Genomic DNA, 22,052 nt, shown 5'->3' on the forward strand with positions numbered 1-22,052 from the left:
TCCTTTATACTATAGGCACAAGGCCTGAAATTTGGGGTAGGGGACTAGTCGATTACATTGACCCCAGTGCATAACTGGTACTTATTTCATTGACCCTGAAAGAATGAAAGACAATGTCAGCTTTGGGAGAATTTGAACTCAGAATGTAAGGACAGATAAAAGGCTGCCAAGCATTTTGCTCAGAATGCTAACGATTCTGCTAGCTTGCCACTTTCATAATGATAATCCTTTCAGCTAAAGGCACAAGGCCTGAAATTTTGGGGGAGGGTATCAGTCGATTACATTGACCCCAATGTTTCACTGGTACTTAATTTATCTACCCCAAAAGGACGAAAGGCAAAGTCGACTTCAGTGGAATTTGAACTCAGAACATAGCGACAGGCAAAATACTGCTAAGCATTTCATCCAGCATGCTAATGATTCTGCCAGTTCATAATAATAATAATAATAATAATAATAATAATAAACCATGTTGGAATGATATAATATATCCATCTAAATATATATTTCACATTATATTAAGAAGTGGTGCATGATACCAGAATTTTGGACTCAAATCAAATCTAACAAACTACTCCAAATCATTGTTAGGGTGTCCACATAAAGGAAGTCTATACCAGATAGTTTGTACTGGCATTGAGTCATGTAAGTTGTAATAATGAAGCCAGGCCAAATATTGTTATTTTGAAATCATTTAATATTAATGTTTCAGATTTGTGTAATATGCACTGGGAAAAGCATAATGGATGCATTTCCTATTATATATTGCATAGACCCGAAATGCATCTATTAGATGATTTCAAAATATAACTATTTGGTTTGACTTCATTATTGTAACTTGTGTACGGATGTGCATGTGTGTGTGTGTGTATATATATATAATATATATATATATATGACCCTTCAGTATGAGTCAGTCGCCATGATGGATCGTTAGCCACTACACACATTGTTTTCTCTCCTTGTTTTTTCTGTGTCCCTTTCTGTAGAAGAGCGTAGGCTTGAGACGTAAAAGACTTTTTTCTATTCCTGAGCGTTACACTAATACATCTGTTTGTTTTGTACACCACCTGTCTTCGTCTTTTGTTTTTTCGTAAACTCTCCCTATATATATATATATATATATATATATATATATATATATATATATATATATGATAGATAGATAGATAGATAGATAAATCTTTGAATAATGTAAAATAGTAAAAAAGATGTTTGGATGGCATAATATTTCAGAATATATGGTTTATTAAACATGTTTACAACTGTATGCTCTGATCTGTGAATGGGCAATGAGACGTCAACTAAATTTAGGTAAGTTAAACATAAAATCTTTGAGCTGCTTCTATGACTTGGTTATATCTTTCTTCCCCAACATCCATACCATTTCATCTTGTCTTTACCAATCTGACAGTGTGATGTTAATGTTTAATGTGAATCAGCTGTCAGTTGTTAGTGTCTGATTGACCAGGGAATCTGCAGACATTTCCAAAGACAGATGCCATTCACTTTGGTTTTAATAACTTTATTTCGACGAGGAATGGCAATACTAGACTCTTTTGTAGAACCACCAAGAGTAGTGGGCTGAAATGGAAGGCAAGAAGCCACAACAAGCAGGTTGATGCCAAAACAACATAAATTGACACATTAACAGATGGAGTTTTATATACACTCATACAAAAGTCCTGGTCTTCAAATACTTACAGCAGAGTAGAGTAGACTCTGTTAAAGGCAACCAAAACACTGCTGATGATGTTAAAGAAACCAGGTGACAGAATTAGGTCTAACACCCAGCAATGGATATCATATTTAATTTGTGCCGTGATTTTCCATGTTAGTTCTCATCTGCAGATGAAACTTCATACAAAAGACTGGAGAGGAGACGCTTGCCCACTGTATGGTACAGCAGAACTCGACCCAAATTCTGAAGTGAATTTGTTAAACCACAATGCCAAATTTCCATTAATGACATGTAGAAGATGACAAAACCTGATTTGCCTCTCCTTCCTTCGAGTAACATTCGCATCACTAATACTGATAAAAAGGAAATTCTAAATTTTAACAGGACTTTATTTTGCTTTTTATTCAAGGAGTGAACTATATATATTTTCAATAAGTTTGAGTAATGCTACGATTCTGAGTAATTGCTATGAATTATGTAGTGATTAATCCTAAATCAACTCTTATCTTGGAGGCCTCTGATCAAAAGATTCTTGCTATAAACATCAATTATTTTTTATAGAATTACACAAATTACTTAGTTAATGTGTACCCTTCTTCTTTATGATATTAGGTTACAACTATGGTGATAGCTGGTGTTTCCAGTAAATTGAAACGCTATGTTAACAGAAAACACTATGATTTAGTGACGTGTACGAATATATAAATTTCCACAAAGTTCAACATTCAACTGTGATTATTACTATCAGGATATCAATAAACAAGTTTTGTTCTGAGAAACTGAATCCCTTAGCGATATTGACGATATCAAAGACACAAGACATTCTAGAATCTACAGTACTTGAACAGCTCTTTTGAATATGAATTTACAAGAATTTACACTCAGACAGCACAAGTGGCAATCACGGATCTACAGAAATACACACACAAACACACAAAGAAACATGATATATATATATATATATATACTGATTATTATTATTATTATTATTTATTAGTAGTAGTGTAGTAGTAGTAGTAGTAGTAGTAGTAGTAGTAGTAGTAGTAGTAGTAGCAGCAGCAGCAAGCAGTAGATTAGGTGATGAATAGCCAGAATCACTAGAGCTGGTTATTCATCACCCTAATCTACTGCATGGAACAAAATTAGTAGTATTTCTTCCAGCTTTTTACATTCTAAGTTCCCATGATTATATATTTTCATAAGTTTGAGTAATTGCTACGATTCTGAGTAATTGCTATGAATTATGTTAGTGATTAATCCTAAATCAACTCTTATCTTGGAGGCCTCTGATCAAAAGCATTCTTGCTATAACCATCAATTATTTTTTTATAGAATTACACATAATTACTTAAGTTAATGTGTACCCTTCTTCTTTATGATATTAGGTTAAACTTATGGTGATTTGGCTGGTGTTTCCATAAATTGAACCGCTATCGTTAACAGAAAACACTATGATTAGTGACGTTACAGAATATATAATTCCCCAAAGTTCAACATTCAACTGTGATTATACTATCAGGATATCAATAAACAAGTTCTTGTTTCTGAGGAACTGATATCCTTACGATATTGACGATATCAAAGGACATCAAAGACCTTCTAGAATCATATCATACTTGAACAGCTCTTTTGAATATGAATTTACAAGAATTTACACCAGACAGCCACAAGTGGCAATCACGGATCTACAGAATACACACACAAACACACAAAGAAACATGTATATATATATATATATATATATACTGATTAATTATTATTATATTATTATTAGTAGTAGTAGTAGTAGTAGTAGTAGTAGTAGTAGTAGTAGTATAGTAGTAGTAGCAGCAGCAGCAGCAGTAGATTAGGGTGATGAATAGCCAGAATCACTAGAGTCTGGTTATTCATCACCCTAATCTACTGCATGGAACAAAATCTTAGTAGTATTTCTTCCAGCTTTTTACATTCTAAGTTCCCATGATTATATATATTTTCAATAAGTTTTGAGTAATTGCTACGATTCTGAGTAATTGCTATGAATTATGTTAGTGATTAATCCTAAATCAACTCTTATCTTGGAGGCCTCTGATCAAAAGCATTCTTGCTATAACCATCAATTATTTTTTTATAGAATTACACATAATTACTTAAGTTAATGTGTACCCTTCTTCTTTATGATATTAGGTTACAACTTATGGTGATTTGGCTGGTGTTTCCAGTAAATTGAACCGCTCATCGTTAACAGAAAACACTATGATTTAGTGACGTGTACAGAATATATTAAATTTCCCACAAAGTTCAACATTCAACTGTGATTATTACTATCAGGATATCAATAAACAAGTTCTTGTTTCTGAGAAACTGATATCCCTTAGCGATATTGACGATATCAAAGGACATCAAAGACATTCTAGAATCATATCAAGTACTTGAACAGCTCTTTTGAATATGAATTTACAAGAATTTACACTCAGACAGCCACAAGTGGCAATCACGGATCTACAGAAATACACACACAAACACACAAAGAAACATTTGTTGATACATGTCTACTGTAAGATACTTAGTGACTAATAGAGTGGTTTAATTCATAAAGTATTGCTGCGTGGCTAAGAAGTTTGCTTCCCAATCATGGGGTTTTGGGTTCAGTCCTAGAGTTTCTAACATTGCCCTGAGTTAATCAATTTTTTGTCAGTGAATTTTGATAGATGAAAACTGCAATAAGCCCATATATATATACATATATATATATATATTCTTCTTCTTCTAGCATAAGGGTTTCTACATAGTGGTTTAAAAAAAAAATCCCCTCTTATATATGTATGAAATACTATTTACTGAATCTCAGCTTTTTTTATATGCTAGACCACTGGTGTTCAAATTGATGTTATCAAATTAATATCTAATTTTTTCATCCTCATTTTGATATATATATATATATATATAATATATATATATATATATATATAGTGAAGGCACATGGCTCAGTGGTTAGAGTGCCAAGCATACAATTGTGAGGTTATGAGCTCGAATCTCAGACCGGGCTGCGTGTTGTGTTCTTGAGCAAGACCCTTTATTTTGCATTGCCCAAGTTCACTCAGCTGTAGAAATGAGTTGCAATGTCACAGGTGCCAGGCTGTATCGGCCTTTGCCTTTCCCTTGGATAACACTGGTGGCATGGAGAGGGGAGGCTGGTATGCATGGACGACTGCTGGTCTTCCATAAACAACCTTGCCCGGACTTGTGTCTGGGAGGGTAACTTTCTAGGTGCAATCCCATGGTCAGTCATGACTGAAGGGGGTCTCAGATATAATATATATATATATATATATATATATCAAACAAGGCATGAATAATGGTCATTACATATTTCTTTATTGTAGTAAATTTGACTTACAACTGTTTCCAATAGTCAATATAGGTTCATTATTGATTATTTGAGAAAAATTGAAAGATCTGAAGAATTAATGTTACTCTTGTCAGAGTTATATATATATATTTTTCTTTGCTAAACTCATACATTGGATTTACTTGTGTATCTCAATTTTCAACATCAACATAATTTTGCTATTACTTGAGACTCCAATTCAAGAGTGTAAACAGTCACAAGCTCAGGTTGAGTACTGCTTAAGAAATACTCTAATTTCCTACACTATCAGGCCCTTGTGTGTCTTTTTTTATCAATGTTCATATTTCATTTATCACCCTGTAAGCGAAGTGGGGCAGAGGGTTGACATTCCTTCTTAACATTAGACCAGTTGTTCTATGCTTTCAAAGACTAGTGGAATGTAAAAATCCCTTTGCCAAAAACAAGAAGAGTATCCAGCTGTAATACTCTGCCTCAAATAACTCCCACTTCCTATCAAACCCATGATGAATAAATGGCCATCAAACAACACATATATATATTATTATATATATATATATATACATATGAATATAACATACATAAAACACATAATAAACAGGTGTGTATACAATATATATATATATATATATAATATATATATATATATATATACACAAACACATACATACATTTGTCTACACCATTATGACAATACATAAGTACGTATAAATGACTTTGGAACATGGATTTACAAAAATGAATATTCAAAAGTTGTGACATTCACAATTCTACAGAAACATGCACAGATGTGTGTATACATACACATATATACAAACACAGATGGAGAAACATTTGGTGATGCACAGTGATGAGAAATACTTTGATACCAATTTATTGGTATTAGACTCTCAGTGATTTAAGACATACACATATCATGATTGAGTGTGTGTATATATATATATATATATATATATATTATATATATATATATATATATGTATATATACATATATACAGACTCACATATAAACATACACGTATCTATACATAAACATACATATATACATCTAAAAATAAGCATACATGTACACACATATATACATATACAATAAACATACATGTATCTATACATAAACATACATAAATACATCTATAAATAAGCATACATATACACACATATATATACAATAAACATACATGTATCTATACATAAACATACATATATACATATGCATACATATACACACATATATACATATACAACAAACATATATATATATACATATATATATATATATATATATATATACACATAAAACTATACATAAACAGTTCTACATACATGTATATCTCTACATATAACTACACATATATCTTTACATACATATATCTACGCATACATCTTTACATACATATATCTAAACATACACCTATAGGTATATATAAATATTTTGTTCTACGGTTTACTTTGCTTCATTCACAGTCTATGGTCATTTTGGGGCAATGCCTTGAGAAAGCTAACACTTCACAGACAAATTTCTACAGGAGCTTTGCTAATCTTCTCTGTATCATTCAGTTTAGTATATGTGCTGGTAAAGCTATATATATATATATATATATATATATATTTTTACTTGTTTCAGTCATTTGACTGTGGTCATGCTGGGGAACCATCTTGAAGGGTTTAGTTGCACATATCAACCCCAGGACTTTTTAAAAGAAAAAAGCTTAGTACTTATTCCATTGAATTCTTCCACTGAAGTTATGGGGATGTAAACATACTGGCTGTCAAATGTTGATGGGGGTCACAATTACACACACACAGCACACACACTCAATATATATATATATATATAATGTTGGGCTTCTTTCAGTTTCTGTCAACCAAATCCATTTACAAGGCTTTAGCCGGCCCAAGGCTATAGTAGAAGACACTTGCTCAAGGTTCCACACAGAGGAACTGAACCCAGAACCATGTGGTTGGAAAGCAAGCTTCTTACCACACAGCCACATATTCAAACCCTTGGTTTCATGTGATACATTGCAATTATCAAGCACTTCATTTAAGAATGTTTGTAATCCATCACCATTTTGGATCTGGAACGCTTGATAAAAGCAATGTCTTGCATAAAACCAATGTCAGCACTATAAATCCACAAATAAACCAAATGCAGTGCTGAGTACTCATTCTCACTGTTTGCTTACTATCTACCTATCTACCTATCTATCCATCTATGTATCTATCAATCTATGTATCTATCTATCTATCTATCTATCTATTCTACATATCTATATCTATATGTGCATGCATATCAAGCCTAGTCATTTTGCAGATAGTTGAAGTACCTATTTTCTTTACTTATTAAAATAAACTTTTGGCATTGCTAGTTTTACTTCGATGCCTCCACTTCTGAGTTTTTGTTCTACATTTGGAATGTTTTTATCTGATACTTTAACAGATTCAGCTAAGACAAGCAGCTCCTCATTAGTGTAGAAAAGTTCCAGATCCTTGATAGCAGCTAACTTGTGCAGGTATTGTGGCTTACTATTAGTTAAAAATTTCTGTAGTTGATATATTATAAAGTGGGTATAAATCTGAACTGTACAACCTTGAACTTGAGTGTGTGTGTGAGAGTGTATGTGTGTGCATGGGCACACACAAATATGCATAAAAATGTAATTTTCTGGATGGTGTAATTTAATTGTTCATTTTGAATTGATAAATGGTGGTTTTTTTCTAATTTTATATATATATATATATATATATATATATATAATATATATATATACATATATATAAGATTGTGTGTGCATGTTTGTATAAAGTACCAGTGTTTTCTATATGTTTATAAAGTTAAGGTTTAAACATATATATATATATTATTCTTTAACAAAACTAGTATTAATAATGACTTCACGGTTTCAACCAGTTGGACTGTTCAGTGATATCATTGTCAATACTATCTAGTTAAAAAATAATAAATTTTGTACTCTACAAAATGTATTGAGTAATCCTTTAGTTTAATGCAAAATTGTTTTTATTACAACTTAACATAAAAATAAGCATTAATATATATATACAAATATGTAAAACAAAAGAGAAAAGAATTAAAGAGGAAAAATTCAATTTTTGATGGACAAAGACACATTTTCTTTCTTGGAAGTAAAAAAACGTTGAATTTGCATCTGAAGATAATTCTTTAACATGGCAACAACAATAAAATACATCAGACTTCCTATCATCTAGTTCTAAGGTGAGGCTCTGTCTTGCACAGTCCTACAGGTGCAAGTGCATGTGTGTGTATGTATATATATATACATGGACCATGGATGTTAAATGATGACGATGGTGATGATATTGATATTATGCCAAATTGTACAATTGTAAAAATGTAAGAAAAAGTACTCAATACATGTAAAATTCTAAGTTTATCTATTCAAAGCTGGGGATTCACTTTGTTGTTACTCCATATTTCCTGCTATTGAGTTAGAGAGAGAGAGAGAGAGGAGAGAGAGAGAGAGTGAGTGAGTGAGTGTGTGTGTTTGTATATAAATATACACATAATACTTTTGTTACTTTAACGAACTTACAAAAACAAGAAACACAGAGTAAAAACTGAATGAATCTTCAGCCTCTGACTATATATATATATAATGTGAGTGATATCTATCTGTATGTGTGCAATATGAAACAGAATAGTGTTTAACTAATAAACAACAACTGACTCTACAGAGTCAAATAAACTCTATAGTGTAGTAAATGGCCATGATGATCACAGCGAAACAAAATAAGTAAAAAAACTATTGGAAGCTATGTAACTGACTATGTATACTATAGTGCTACACTAAGACGGTAAACAATGCTAGTGTATATGTGTGTGTGTGTGTATGTGTGTGGGTGTTACATAATATGTGAGGTTTTACAGGACAAATCACCAAACATTAGTTCTTCCTCAAACAGTGAGTAAAACATCTAAAAATGAAAAGAATAACTAAGAGTGGTGGTGTGATGGTTGGGGAAAATATACATGGGCATCCTCTGCATGAAAAATAAACAGTTAAGTTGATGCTAAAATATTTAATGTACTGAGTCAAGAAATTCCAGTTAATTGATTAAAATTGCACTGATTAATTCTGGTCAAGATAGACAGGGGAGGCAATTCCCAATACTCTAAATTAATTGAAACTGATGATAAATATCAAATGTTGGTTTATAAATTGATTTAATAATTTCTACCAGGATATCTTATATGATGATAAACTGTGAAAATTAAAACTGTGAAATCAACATTTGTGCTTAAACAGCTAATAAGCCGAGAAGTTGACCACAAGCAAAATTACTGGATGATACTGACAATATCCATGACCTGGTTGGTAGAAACACTAACTGGTGATTGCTTCTGATCAGACTCTTCTGCCTCTGGAGAACATGTCTGAGGGCTCAGCTATCACAACCCTCAAAGGGATCTGAAGCTAAATGGATGGATCATTGGGGAAAATGCTACTACTTGACATACGAGACAAGTTTGATGTTTGACTGTTATACATTCAGGTTGCTGATGTGATAAGTTTAGTTAGTGTTATTATATTTAATGAAATTAATGTTAATGTTAACATATTTAATAGAGTGATCAGTCAACAGTCTAATTAGAAACAGTTTTGTAGTAATGAAAAGATAACATGAGCTCAATGACAATGGGGGACAACTCCTGACATGTTTGTGCTTTATTACACCTTCTCAGCAAAAACATAAACTTTGTTATATTTCACTACCAACAGAAAGGATGAGAGAATCATTAGTCAGGTGTATAATATTGTTGTATAGAGGCGGGGTGGAAAATTAGCATATTGAAATAATAATTATTCTGATGAAAAATTAACAGATGAAATCAAAGTAAATTAAACTGGTATGTTGCTTGCAACATAAACATAAGCATCGTTATTATTGTTATAGCTGTATTAATAACACTGGGAAGGATGTGACTGTCAGACAGAGAGAGTGAGATAGTTACAAGATTCATTACTTTTGATATGAAGAAGTATTGATATTTCAGAGAGACTGTTATAACTATATTTATTAGAGGGAGAGGATAAGGAAGGGAGAAAAAAGGGGGAAGGCATAGAGAAAGAAAGGGAAAGAAAGTGTATGTGTATGTGACAGGGAGAGTAGATATGGAAAGACAGGGGAAGTGTAGGAAAGAAACAGAGAGAGAGGAGATAGAAGAGGAGAGATAGTGGAAGAGAGAGAGAGGGGCAAAAGAGTGAAAGAGAGAGAAGGAGAGAATAAAGATGAAAAACAAATGAGAGAGAGAAAAAGAGAGACTGGGTAAAAGGAAAGCAAGAGGAAGGGTGTTGATGTGTTGAATTTATTATTAGTTTTACAGGCTATCATCAATAACCTAGAGAGAGAGGGAAGGGGGGAGAGGTGAAGAGAAAGAGGGAGAGAAAGAAAAAAGGGAAGGATGAAAGAGTGGAGTAAAGGAGTCTATTAGTTTTACAAGCTGTCATCTATAACTTAAGAAAGGAAGAAGGAGACAGAGACAGAGAGAGGGAAAGAAGAAGAAGAAGTAAAAGAATGAAGGAGAGGGTGTTGACCTGTTAAGTGTGTTATTAGTTTTAGAAAGTGTTATTTTACATAATTTAATAAGTTGGCAGTAACATGTTTAAAGCATTACATGTTGAAGAAAACCGGAGGACACAAAGAGCTGAGTTAGAAATTTTTTTAGCCCGGCTAATTGAATTCTTCAAGCTTTTAACTTGTCAACTAACACTCAAGCGGTAGTCAAACATTAATAATAATAATTAACCTATTGCAGTACAGTAATGTGTGTTTGTGTGTTTGCACTTGGTTAGGTGATAGCTGCCAGCCAGCAACACAGCTCTTTGCTTTTTTCCATTTGCGGTTCACTGGGTCATCAGTATTTGCATTTGTTCATGGTGGATGAAGACTGTAAAACAGTGCAAATTGGCTTGCAAATAGTCTCTGCAAGGTTCTCCAGGAAGGCCATTCAAATTGTAACAGTGTGACACGTCAGGATGAATGAATAAGGGTCTTTGTACTTTATCTCAAAAGTAGTGTCCCATCATGGTGATAGTCAAATAGTTAGAATCAGTAACAGGCTAAATTTCTATATATATATAAAGCTGAAGTTGTCTGTGTATGGCAGGTTTGGCAGCCTTCAACTAACACTATCTCCTCTGAGACCCTGAGGCACAAGTTGACCAAAATTGAGAGTATGATAGAAGAAGGCTTGCTTTTCCTTCCGTAGAAGAAAAAATTCAAATCGGACCATGTTAATACCAAAAATTATTTACATCAAAAAGGTGCTTTTTTTCAATGAAAATCCCTATTTTTTATGATTTTTTGACTGCTGTGTTGCCATTTTTTGGTGTATTTCAACCAGAAAAATAATGCAAAATTTTAACTTTTCAAAAATTCCAATTCTAAAGGGTCGAAACAAACCCAAGCAACGCCAGGCGATACTGCTAGTAAGTGTATAAAACCTATTGCAATGAATGCAATGTATCAAATGTTATAACTACTCTCTGATAGCAGCATTCTCAATGTGGAGCCACATTGCAAATGGAATACAAATTGTTCTATAAAATTTGCCTGAAGTAGAGTTATTTTAGTCAAGTTCCCTTCTTAGAGATCTCAGAACTGCTGTCAATTCAAGTTGATGTCATTCTGCCACTTCAACTCAAATCCCAGCATTGAACTATTATGGATTGAAGTAAACACAACAACATTTTTATTTCATCCTAAAGATGGAATTTCCTCTTCAGAACCAGGACAAAAAAACCAAAAAAAAAAAAACCTTCAGTGCTGATTCATGGATGGAAACATTACACATGGAACAAATATGTCATCTACAAGAACAAATTTAAAATTGGAGGAAAATAGTGAGAATCTACATTAGCAGTAAACAAATGTAGTTAATATGAACACAAGAAAAGGTCTCGTATTTTGAGCTCAGGCTCTCTATCAACTACAATAGACAGAATTCTCTATCTCTTCCTTGATATAGACCCTGAGCCCTAAACAACAGACCTTTTATTTTCTTCTTAGTAATTGCAGCTATTTTAACCACCACACTTGTTTTAAAGTAATACTCATACAGTATCAGGACTAGTATCCAATGATGTGCAGAGATTGAAGACGAAATTCCTCAATTAACAAGCTTTCACTGAATATTCCACACCTTCTTTCCTATTCTTGAGCTGTCCTCACCTTCTAACTTTCATAGTTACTATTACTACTACAACAGCCTTTGCTTTTCTGGCCACTGATATGTGACAACATCATTACTTCATACAAATAGACAAATGTTCTCAAGTCATGTTTAGTATTTATCTTTTTAAAAATAGATTTAACACTTTACATGAGGTTTCTTTCCCAGAAGTTACCTTTCCCCCAGGATAACTCTACAACCATATCCACAAAAATTCAAACTCAATAATAACCCTATTAACGAACAGAATCCAGTTTTTCTCTCTCCATGCTCTAAGAAAGTTTACAAATCATGTGAGGTGAGATTTCTTGTTTAGGCAAACAATTTTTTGAAAAAATCCAATCCCAGACAGGCATTTAGCTTTTTCTGTATCTCATCAGGCTGCAAGTCTTTATCTTTAATAGAGGGACTAAGGTTAGAAACCTCAACTGTTTTACTGACTGCAGCCAATATCAGTGTCAGACAGGTCATCTCAGTTGTTGGTCTTTTAATCAGTGTATCCCAAGTTGCTGGTAACCACTTTGAATTTTGCAAGTGACTGAGTTGCATAAACATATTTCTGATAGAGCTCTTTGTACTTCATAACCTCTTTGCTGTGACTATAACCAAGACTAACTTTGAGGCTAAGTCCAACCAAATACTTTACTTTCTCAGATGAAGCCACACCATCCCTACTAATATGCCACTGTCACAACCCATTAATAGTGTATGAGAAGTGAATTTACACCAAACTATTCTACAATGCTTAAGACAAGCTCATTATTAGTGTTTTAAATAAGACTAATACTTAAAAAAATAAAAATAAAAAGATGAAGAAATTATAACAATGTTATTACTAGTTCTGAAGTCAAAAAGGTAATTAATTAGTAGATAATTATTAAGGTTTAAGACATTTGGTAAACCATGCTTCACAGTTATATCAGATAAGAGGAAAAGAAAAAGAAATATATATATATAAATAAATATATATAAATAAATATATAAAGGTACTCGACTCTGCAACACTGGAATAATATAGCGACTATTTGTCAAAACAACTCACAAAGCTTGAGGATTAAGGAACAGTAAAGGCCAGATGTGATATGCATAAACAAATATAGATATATATATGTATATATATGATATTTATATAATATAATATATACATATATAGACATACATAATATATGTATTATATGTAACACACACATATATATATATACACAATATAAAGTAATAGTCAAGGAGCAAATATATATAGTGGAGACATCGAGTGGTGGAGAAACCAGTTTATAAGCTGTACAAATATATAGAGATATATATACACACACACATATATATATATATATATACATATTTATTGGGAGAAATATCAAAATATGTGCAAAAACATTGGCAATGGAAACACACGTTTCCAGGTGAAGTGTGGACTTACCGGAAATGTTTTGGAAAGATCCTACAGCAAGCGTTAAGAAAACAAAGACATTGAGCACACCATGGAAGAGAACAAAACAAAAACGCAAAAAACAGGGATACCCAAGACATGGGAGAGTGTTCACTCTTTGAGGGGTCTTTGTTTATTAATTCTACAATTCTAAAATTCTAGTGTCTCACTCACTTCTCAAAGATTATTGATCTCTGCTGATTTCTAATAGTTATTGATTCTTAATTCAGACATACAAGCTATGAAATGGTTGGATAATATCCATACTCTCGGATGGTCATACTTGGCAATCCAGGAGGAAAGTGTAATGATGCTTGCTTCTACCAGGGCTATATGGAGCAGATGCCACAGGATCCCACACACATAAATCTCCCAGGAATAGTTGGCCGCAAAAGTAGATTGAGAGGCGGTTGGATGGAACTTACACTTGCCTCCTTATGAGAGCTCCAAATCTCTCATGGAAGCGTCATCCAACCAAAGTACAAATATATGGGAAACTACCACCTGTATCATCTCTTGTGAAAGGTAGAAGAGTCCAGTTTGCTGGACATTGTTGTAGAGCTGAAAACGAGGTAATTTCTACTCTTCTCCTCTGGAAGCCATCTGCTCGCGATACCAGAAGGTGCACACTCTCCTACCCTGATGTAATCTCCAGGGATACAGGCATCCAGCAACAGGACCTCCATAATGCTATGATGGACCGTGAAGTCTGGCGTCACATAGTAAATTCCATTGTCTCGACTACGGTCGAACAATGATGATGATGATGATGAGATTGAATGTTATGCAAATATTGTGAGAGGCTAAAACTTGGTTTAGTCAACCCCTTGTATTTTACTGGTATTTATGGTATTGGCTTCCAGAAGGATGAAAGATGAAAGAGTTTAAGAGTTAACTCTGGCATGATTTGAACTCAGAATAGAATAGACCGTAACATATTTTCTCTGCTGCTTTAACAATCCTGTCACTTACAGGATCAAATTCAGTTTCTGGTCAAATGCAAATGAATGACAATATGTAAAAATGTAGAGTGAAATGAGTAGACACTTGTTACAATCAACAATTCACTGAATACATAAATTACTTTGGCACATTGCTTTAAGTTCTCTACATATCTACATAGAAGTCCATTACACACACACACACACTCATTCCTCCTCTTACAAACCGGGACCCCTATATATATATATATATATATAATCTATCTGTCTGTCTGTCTATCTATCTACATATATATATATATATATATATATATATATATATATATATATATATGAAAGAATACTGGTCATGCATATATATACGTGCATACATACATAAACACTACTCTGAGGAAATATTATCTCTTCATTAATATTTTCACATTTTCACTTGAAACATTCATACCTCTTTTTCCCAAAATCAATATCCTATTAGCATGTTTGTATGTGTGTGTGTGTGCATGAATGGCAACAATACTACCCAGTTGCCAACCGTTACAAATATATTTTCTTTCTCCATTTACACAAGACAAGAATAAGCACTTAGAAGGAGCAGGAGTTATCTCCCGTGTCTTACAAGCTCTATTTTAGTTGATACTATTGGTGCAGGGGTCATTAGAGTAGAGTTTTCCTGTGCCCCTTTGAAAATGGCATTAACAAAAGGAGACTGAGAATCAGTTTTTCTTTCCCTTTCAGAGAAATCCCTGAATGAAGATTTCTAATAATGAGGATTTGCTATAACTGAAAGGAAGAAATTAAAATATTAAATTAATTGCTACCTATCCTATCATTATCTAGTTAACCCTCAATGAATAAATATTTTAGGGGTGTCAGAAAAAAACCCACTGAGTTAGGGAAGCCCTCAGTTGCTATGACAGGCACTCTGTCAGATACAACAATGAGTGTCCCAGCTGATCTGATTAACGGAACAGTCTGCTCCTGAAATTAACATGCAAGTGGCTGAGCATTCCACAGACACACATACCCTTAACATAGTTCTCAGGGAGATTCAGTGTGACACAGAACGTGATAAGGCTGGCCCCTTGAAACAAAGGAACTACCCCTTTTTTGAAAACTGAGTAGACTGGAGCAACGTTGCTCAAGGACACAACACACTGCCAGGGATCAAACTCATGACCTTGTGATCATGAGTTGAATACCCTAACCACTAAGCCATGTACATTCACTCTGTTGCTGCTATTACATCAGGACATAAGAGATGGCAGGAAACACACACACACACAACTTTAAAGTAACCGAATAAAAGAAAATATATAAGAACTGAACAACTAAAGACAGTCTTTTTAATTTTAATACAGCTACTAGTAATTACATGAGAGACATGTATGCGCATATATATATATATAATATATATATATATATACACACACACACACATATACATATATACACACACATATACATATATACACACACACACAAGATTTGATGCCATATAAGAAACATTTTTTTTTTTTTAAATGTTTCAAAAAATCCACCCAAGTCTATATGTGAAGTTAGGCCTGTATAACATACTTTAATGCACTGAAAACATTTTGTCCTGAATATGCGCTGCTGAAGTTAGGATGCATCTAATATGCTTATGTGTCTTTTATGTCATCAACTATGCTATACACACACAACATACATAAAAACACGAGAGACTGAGAAAAAAAAGAGGGAATGGAGGGAAGAGAGCAAGAGAGAGAAGAGAGAAAGGAGAGAGAGAGAGAGAGAAAGAAGAGAGAGAGAGAGAAAAAGATAGTGTGTGTCTCTGAACAGAATTTTAACCAGAACATGATACAAAATAATTAATAATAATGTTACAATTAAACTGCAAAAATACTAATGAACAAAGAATAGTAATAATAACAACAACAATAAGAATACTGAAATAAATAAAAACTGATTATATTTTTTATAGCCTTGTTATAGCTATGCTTTTTTCATATCAAGTGTTAAGTGTATTATCCAAACAGTGACTACCACCATCTAAAATGACCATTGCTTTAATATGTAATGTGTAAAAATAAATTACACAAATCAACAGTTTTTACAAATAAAAATCTAATAAAATTTTTGTTATCACTATACCCAACTCCATTTACTTTTTTCGTATTATTAATGAGATACCTTGATTTTTAATCAATTTCGAAAATAATAAGGAATTTATTTGGAATAATGATAATTCTTTTGAAGTTTGGCTCAAGGTCAACACCTGACATACAGCCATGCATCTCCACCTTCTCCTCTCACGTACTCCTGCTTAATAAAGTGGGAGCTTTTTCCTTGCCTTTTGGTCCTGTTCTTTTTCTGTCTGGCAAGTTACACAGCAATTTCACTAATGCTGGTGGCACAAAAAAAAGCACCTAGTATACACTGTAACGTGGTGGGCACTAGGAAGGGTATCCAGTTGTAGAAGTGATGCCAATGTTGATACTGGACTCAATGCAGCCTTCCAGCAGGTGAGATCCTTCCAACTCATGCCAGCATGAGAAGTAGATGTTAAGTGTTGATGATAATGATACATACATCCATACACACTCATACACATGAAAGAGAGAGGAGATTACTTATAACCCAATACTATGTCTGTGTTTTATTTATCACATCACTGAATTGAAATCATATTTTATCTGTAGAACAAATTTATGCAAAAAGCGGAAATACATTCACACACAAATGCATTATATATATATATATTATATATATATATATATATATATACACACACATACACACAGATTCACACAATCACATACTAATATACACACAGATTTATGTCTACAAACAGACATATATAAACACACAGACATGTACACACACACACACATGGTTAGTAAAAATATAATATAACAGTTAGAATATGACGAAGTGGTTTTAAAAAAAAATCTATACATACTTAGGTGAAGGCATTGCAGAATGATGTGTGGGGCTGGGTTCCTGTTTTGACCGACTTTCAGCAGTCATTTTGTAGTTACTTGCATCAGAAGCATTGATGTAGTTTATACTGAAGAAGAAGAAGAAGAAATAATAATAATAATAATAATAATAATAATATGAAGAAGAAGAACAACAACAACAAAAATAGGAAGTACATGGTACAAATTGGTTAGAAAGGGTACTTGAGTTGGAAACGAGTAATATTTTGTGGGATTTTCCCATTCAAATGGATAACATAACCAACCAGATATAACAGTAACAGAATAGGAAAATTGAATTAGTTTACAGATTGATCTGTCGTGTCTATTTGATAGGATTATCAAGAAAGCAGATGAATAGTTGAAAAAGAAAAAAAAATCCCTTAAAGACTGTACCTGTGATAATTGATGCATTAGGAAGTGTGATTGATGAATTAGAGAAAATAGATAAAGGAGATTGTAATGGAATGTCCTGTAGACATTCGACAGAAGGTTTGCTTCATAGGAACTGGAGAGGTCATCAGAAGGGTTTTGAGCACTTGATGGCATACTGAAGTCATTTTGAATGTCTCAGTTTATAGGGAGCAACCCACTAACAGGGCTGGTACAAGGAAGTGTGGGGCCCTCAAATCTACAAAAGCTGAAGATTGATGTTTTATGCTTCATGTCCCAGCCAAAAGGTGTTGAGGGCTTGAGGCTCCAACATTAGCCATAATGATATACTAATAAATTCATCATAGCATCCTCTGCTCAAGTGCGCAGGGCCCTCTCTTGGTGTGGGGGCCAATCTGAACAAATCTATGTAATAGACTTAAAGCTTGCCCTGCCTGCTATTCACATAAATTCTACCTGGAATAAGACTAACCTCAGTCAAGATGATGATAATAATTTCTTTGTAATTTTGGCACAAGGTCAGCAATTTTGAGGGGAAGGAACTAGTCAATTACATTGATCCCAGTACATCACTGGTACTTTAATGACCTCAGAGTGAACAAAAACAAAGTCAACACTGACAGGATTTGAACTCAGAATGTAAAGAGCTAGAACAAATATTGTAAAGCAATTTTTCCGAATCTAATGATTCTGCCAGCTCTCCAATAACAATAATGATTTCTGATATAAACCCACAAAATTGGTACTGACCTCAGTACTTTACCAGTACTTCACTGAGCCCAGAATGATCAAAAATGAAGCTGACCTGGACCAATCCCATCTTTTTTTTTTTTTTTTCAGACATAAGTGAAGGTGTGATTATAAACACAGGCATGGGCTGTGTGGTAAGAAGCTTGCTTCTGAACTACATCATACCAGGTTCAGTCCCACAGTGTGGCACCTTGGGCAAGTATCTTCTACAGTACACTCAGGCCAACCAAACCCTTATGAGTGGATTTGGTAGATGATAACTAAGAAGCTCATCTGTGTGTGTGTGTGTTTTTTGTTTGTTCCCTACCACCACTTGACAACTAGTGTTGGTTTGTTTATGTCCCCATACCTGAGCAGTTCAGCATAAGACTGATGGAATAAGTCCCTGACTTCAAAAAATGGTGTATCACAGACTACATTATTTAATGAGCCATCCCAGCAGTAAAATATCAGCGGTACCTGGTTCTCTTTAATTAGTTTTTAATTAGTTGAACTAGGCCAAAAAGAGTTACGCACCTTGTTTCACACCACTCTCCCATTTTTTATAACAATTTTGGTGCAATTTGTGACATGACAAAATGAGATCTATTAACAGTAGAGAGGAGATTATTGAATCAAACACAATGGTGAGGTGAAGGAGTACACAGGTAGGGGTAGTTGATGACTATATAAAATTTTGCACCTAAGGGAAACAACTGAAATTTTTATAATGATACTGAAAATGTACATACACTTGTATTACAAACACGCACCTACACCAAGTGTGTGTATTACCTCAAGTATCAGATTTAAAAAAAACCTTTGAATTGAAAAAGGTGAAGGCTATGTTCTCTCAAAATTGTTCAATTCTTATGATGTAAACGATATATCTATATCTATTGCACATACTCAATGTATGTGTTTTGTTTACTGGTTTGCTGCGGTATAGCGCCTTATGGGACAACTCCCTCATTATGTTGGGTAATAAAAAAACACTTGAAATCTTAGACAAGTGTTTTAACTGGCATGTAAATAAACTAAACACATGCATTCAGTATGTGCAGAAGATAATGTTTACAACATTAGCACTGCTTTTAATTTGTTATTAAATATCTACTTATCTATCTATCTATACATACATACATATATCTATATTATACGCACACAAAAAAAAGCGTGTGTGTGTACATGTATATGTAACCATTCCAGTTGTTGTTGAGCAATGAACCATAATCAAACAAAACTTCTGATCAAACAATTACCAGCCATGACCAGCCTGTCTTTCTACTGATATATAGTTCCTGCATTACAATAAACATTGTGACCAATCCAAAATTGTGTGTATATAAACACAATGACAAGGGTAGGATAATGGAGTTGGGAAAAACACAGGGTAATATAGTTCTAGTTCTAGATGTACATAAGATGATGAAATGGTCCAGGATGGAAGGTTTTTTTTTTTATTACAGGTCTACTTGATCAGAATTAATCTGGGCTAGACAACACAACAGAGTCACAAACACAAACTGTGTAGTTAAGTAGTCTATTTTGCAACTGCATGTCTTAGTGTCCAATTCTACTGCATATCTTGGGACAGCATCATCTTCTGCAGCTTCAGAGTGACCAGAGCCTTCTGAGGGAAGTTTGGTAAATGGAAACAGCTTGGAAGCTCATCAGAAGCACCATTCCTGCTATTGAGTAGTAGACTTAATACAACACCTAGCTTAATACCACAACATGATATCTGAGAGCCTTTAGCAGAGTTTAATCTGTTGCAAATATCCAGGCCATATCTCTGATGTAAAGATAACATTCCCTTTCTTAATCTCACCACTCTCAGTGGCTTTTAAAAGCATCACAGATGCTGCTTTTGTCACTTTGACTAAATGACAAAAAAAATAATATAAGGTATATATTTCTTTACTACCCACAAGGGGCTAAACACAGAGGGGACAAACAAGGACAGACAAAGGGATTAAGTCAATTACATCAACCCCAGTGCGTAACTGGTACTTATTTAATCGACCCCGAAAGGATGAAAGGCAAAGTTGACCTCGGCGGAATTTGAACTCAGAACGTAGCGGCAGACGAAATACGGCTACGCATTTCGCCCGGCGTGCTAACGTTTCTGCCAGCTCGCTGTCTTCTCTAATATAAGATATAAAGACCAAATAAAACCGACTGAAGGACAAGCAAGTGCTGAGTTTCAGGTTATGCCATTGTAGTTATATTTATTTTATTGGAAGTTTCCTTCCAACACATTGAAAAAAAAACCCCCAAAAAACCCCTCATTAAATGAAGAAAATGGGAATGGATCATATAAATAGAAAATTTGAAATCTTTTGCTTGTTGAGCTGTAAATCCTTAAGAAGTTAATCTTTCTCAGGAATCCAGATTGATTTAACTTTATCAAATAAGTTGACAGGACTTGGTTGTATTAACACTTCGCCTACCATGAGAGTCACAAAGTGATTCCCCATGCTATATTCTTAATAAGGTGCAAAATAGGTTTGGCTGTCAAAGTTTAAAAAACAAAATATAACAATCTGAAAATGGTCTTTTACATTGAAATCAAAAAGAGCAAAACGTCCAGAGTTGTCTCCCATACTTGCCAAATTAAAATATTATCAGGTAATGGTTAATATAATTTTTGTTTCTTCACTGTATAATTCTTACTAATTAACTTTTTTATGTCTCCCACTACCAACACCACCATTAAATGTTAACACAAACTTCAAAACAATGACTATGAAATTCACAGAAGCTAGTGACAGTCTGCATTGACTGACAGCATTCCGTTACTTGTTTCAGTCATTGAACTGCAGCCTTGTTGAGGCACCATCATGCAGGGTTCAGTCAAAGAAAATTGATCCCAGCACTTATTCTAAGTCTGGTACTTATTCCAATGGTCTCATTTTTGCCAAACCACTAAATTGCCGAAGTATAAATCAAAACGACACCAGTTGTCAAATGATAGGAGACAAACACAACCAAGCACACATACACACAATGGGCTTCCTTATAGTTTCCGCCTGCCAAATTTCCTCACAAGGTGTTGGTTGGCCTGGGGCTATAAAAGAAGACACTTGGCCAAGGCGTGTACAGTAAGAGTGAACTGAAAACCATGTGCTTGCAAAGCAAACTTCTTAACCACAGCCATATATATATATATATATATATATATATATATATATATATATATATATATATATATATATATATATATATATATATATATATATATATATATATATATATAGGTGCAGGCATGGTTGTGTGGTAAGAAACTTGCTTCCCAACCACATAGTTCCAGGTTCAAACCCACTGAGTAGCACCTTGGTCAAGTATCTTCTACTATAGAC

At 33.7% G+C, this 22,052-nt stretch overlaps 1 protein-coding gene across 14 annotated transcripts in view; it reads right to left on the minus strand.

The window, feature by feature from the left end:
• LOC115223391 (multiple PDZ domain protein) overlaps window positions 1–22,052 on the minus strand; it is a 758,365-nt gene that overhangs the window by 186,597 nt on the left and 549,716 nt on the right. For 13 of the 14 annotated variants that reach the window (XR_005003540.1, XM_036512481.1, XM_036512487.1 and 10 more), the window contains 2 exons: window positions 17,550–17,657; window positions 13,659–13,679 (listed from right to left, as the gene is read on the minus strand). Coding sequence is in view for 13 of the 14 variants with exons in the window: in XM_036512481.1 (XP_036368374.1) it covers window positions 13,659–13,679; window positions 17,550–17,657 (129 nt within the window). In the remaining variant the exon portion in view is untranslated. The remainder of the gene's footprint in view (window positions 1–13,658; window positions 13,680–17,549; window positions 17,658–22,052) is intronic. The other variant, XM_036512482.1, reaches the window with a different exon arrangement.

The sequence above is a fragment of the Octopus sinensis genome, linkage group LG23, assembly GCF_006345805.1.
Source record: "Octopus sinensis linkage group LG23, ASM634580v1, whole genome shotgun sequence".
Taxonomy (NCBI): Eukaryota; Metazoa; Mollusca; class Cephalopoda; order Octopoda; family Octopodidae; genus Octopus; species Octopus sinensis.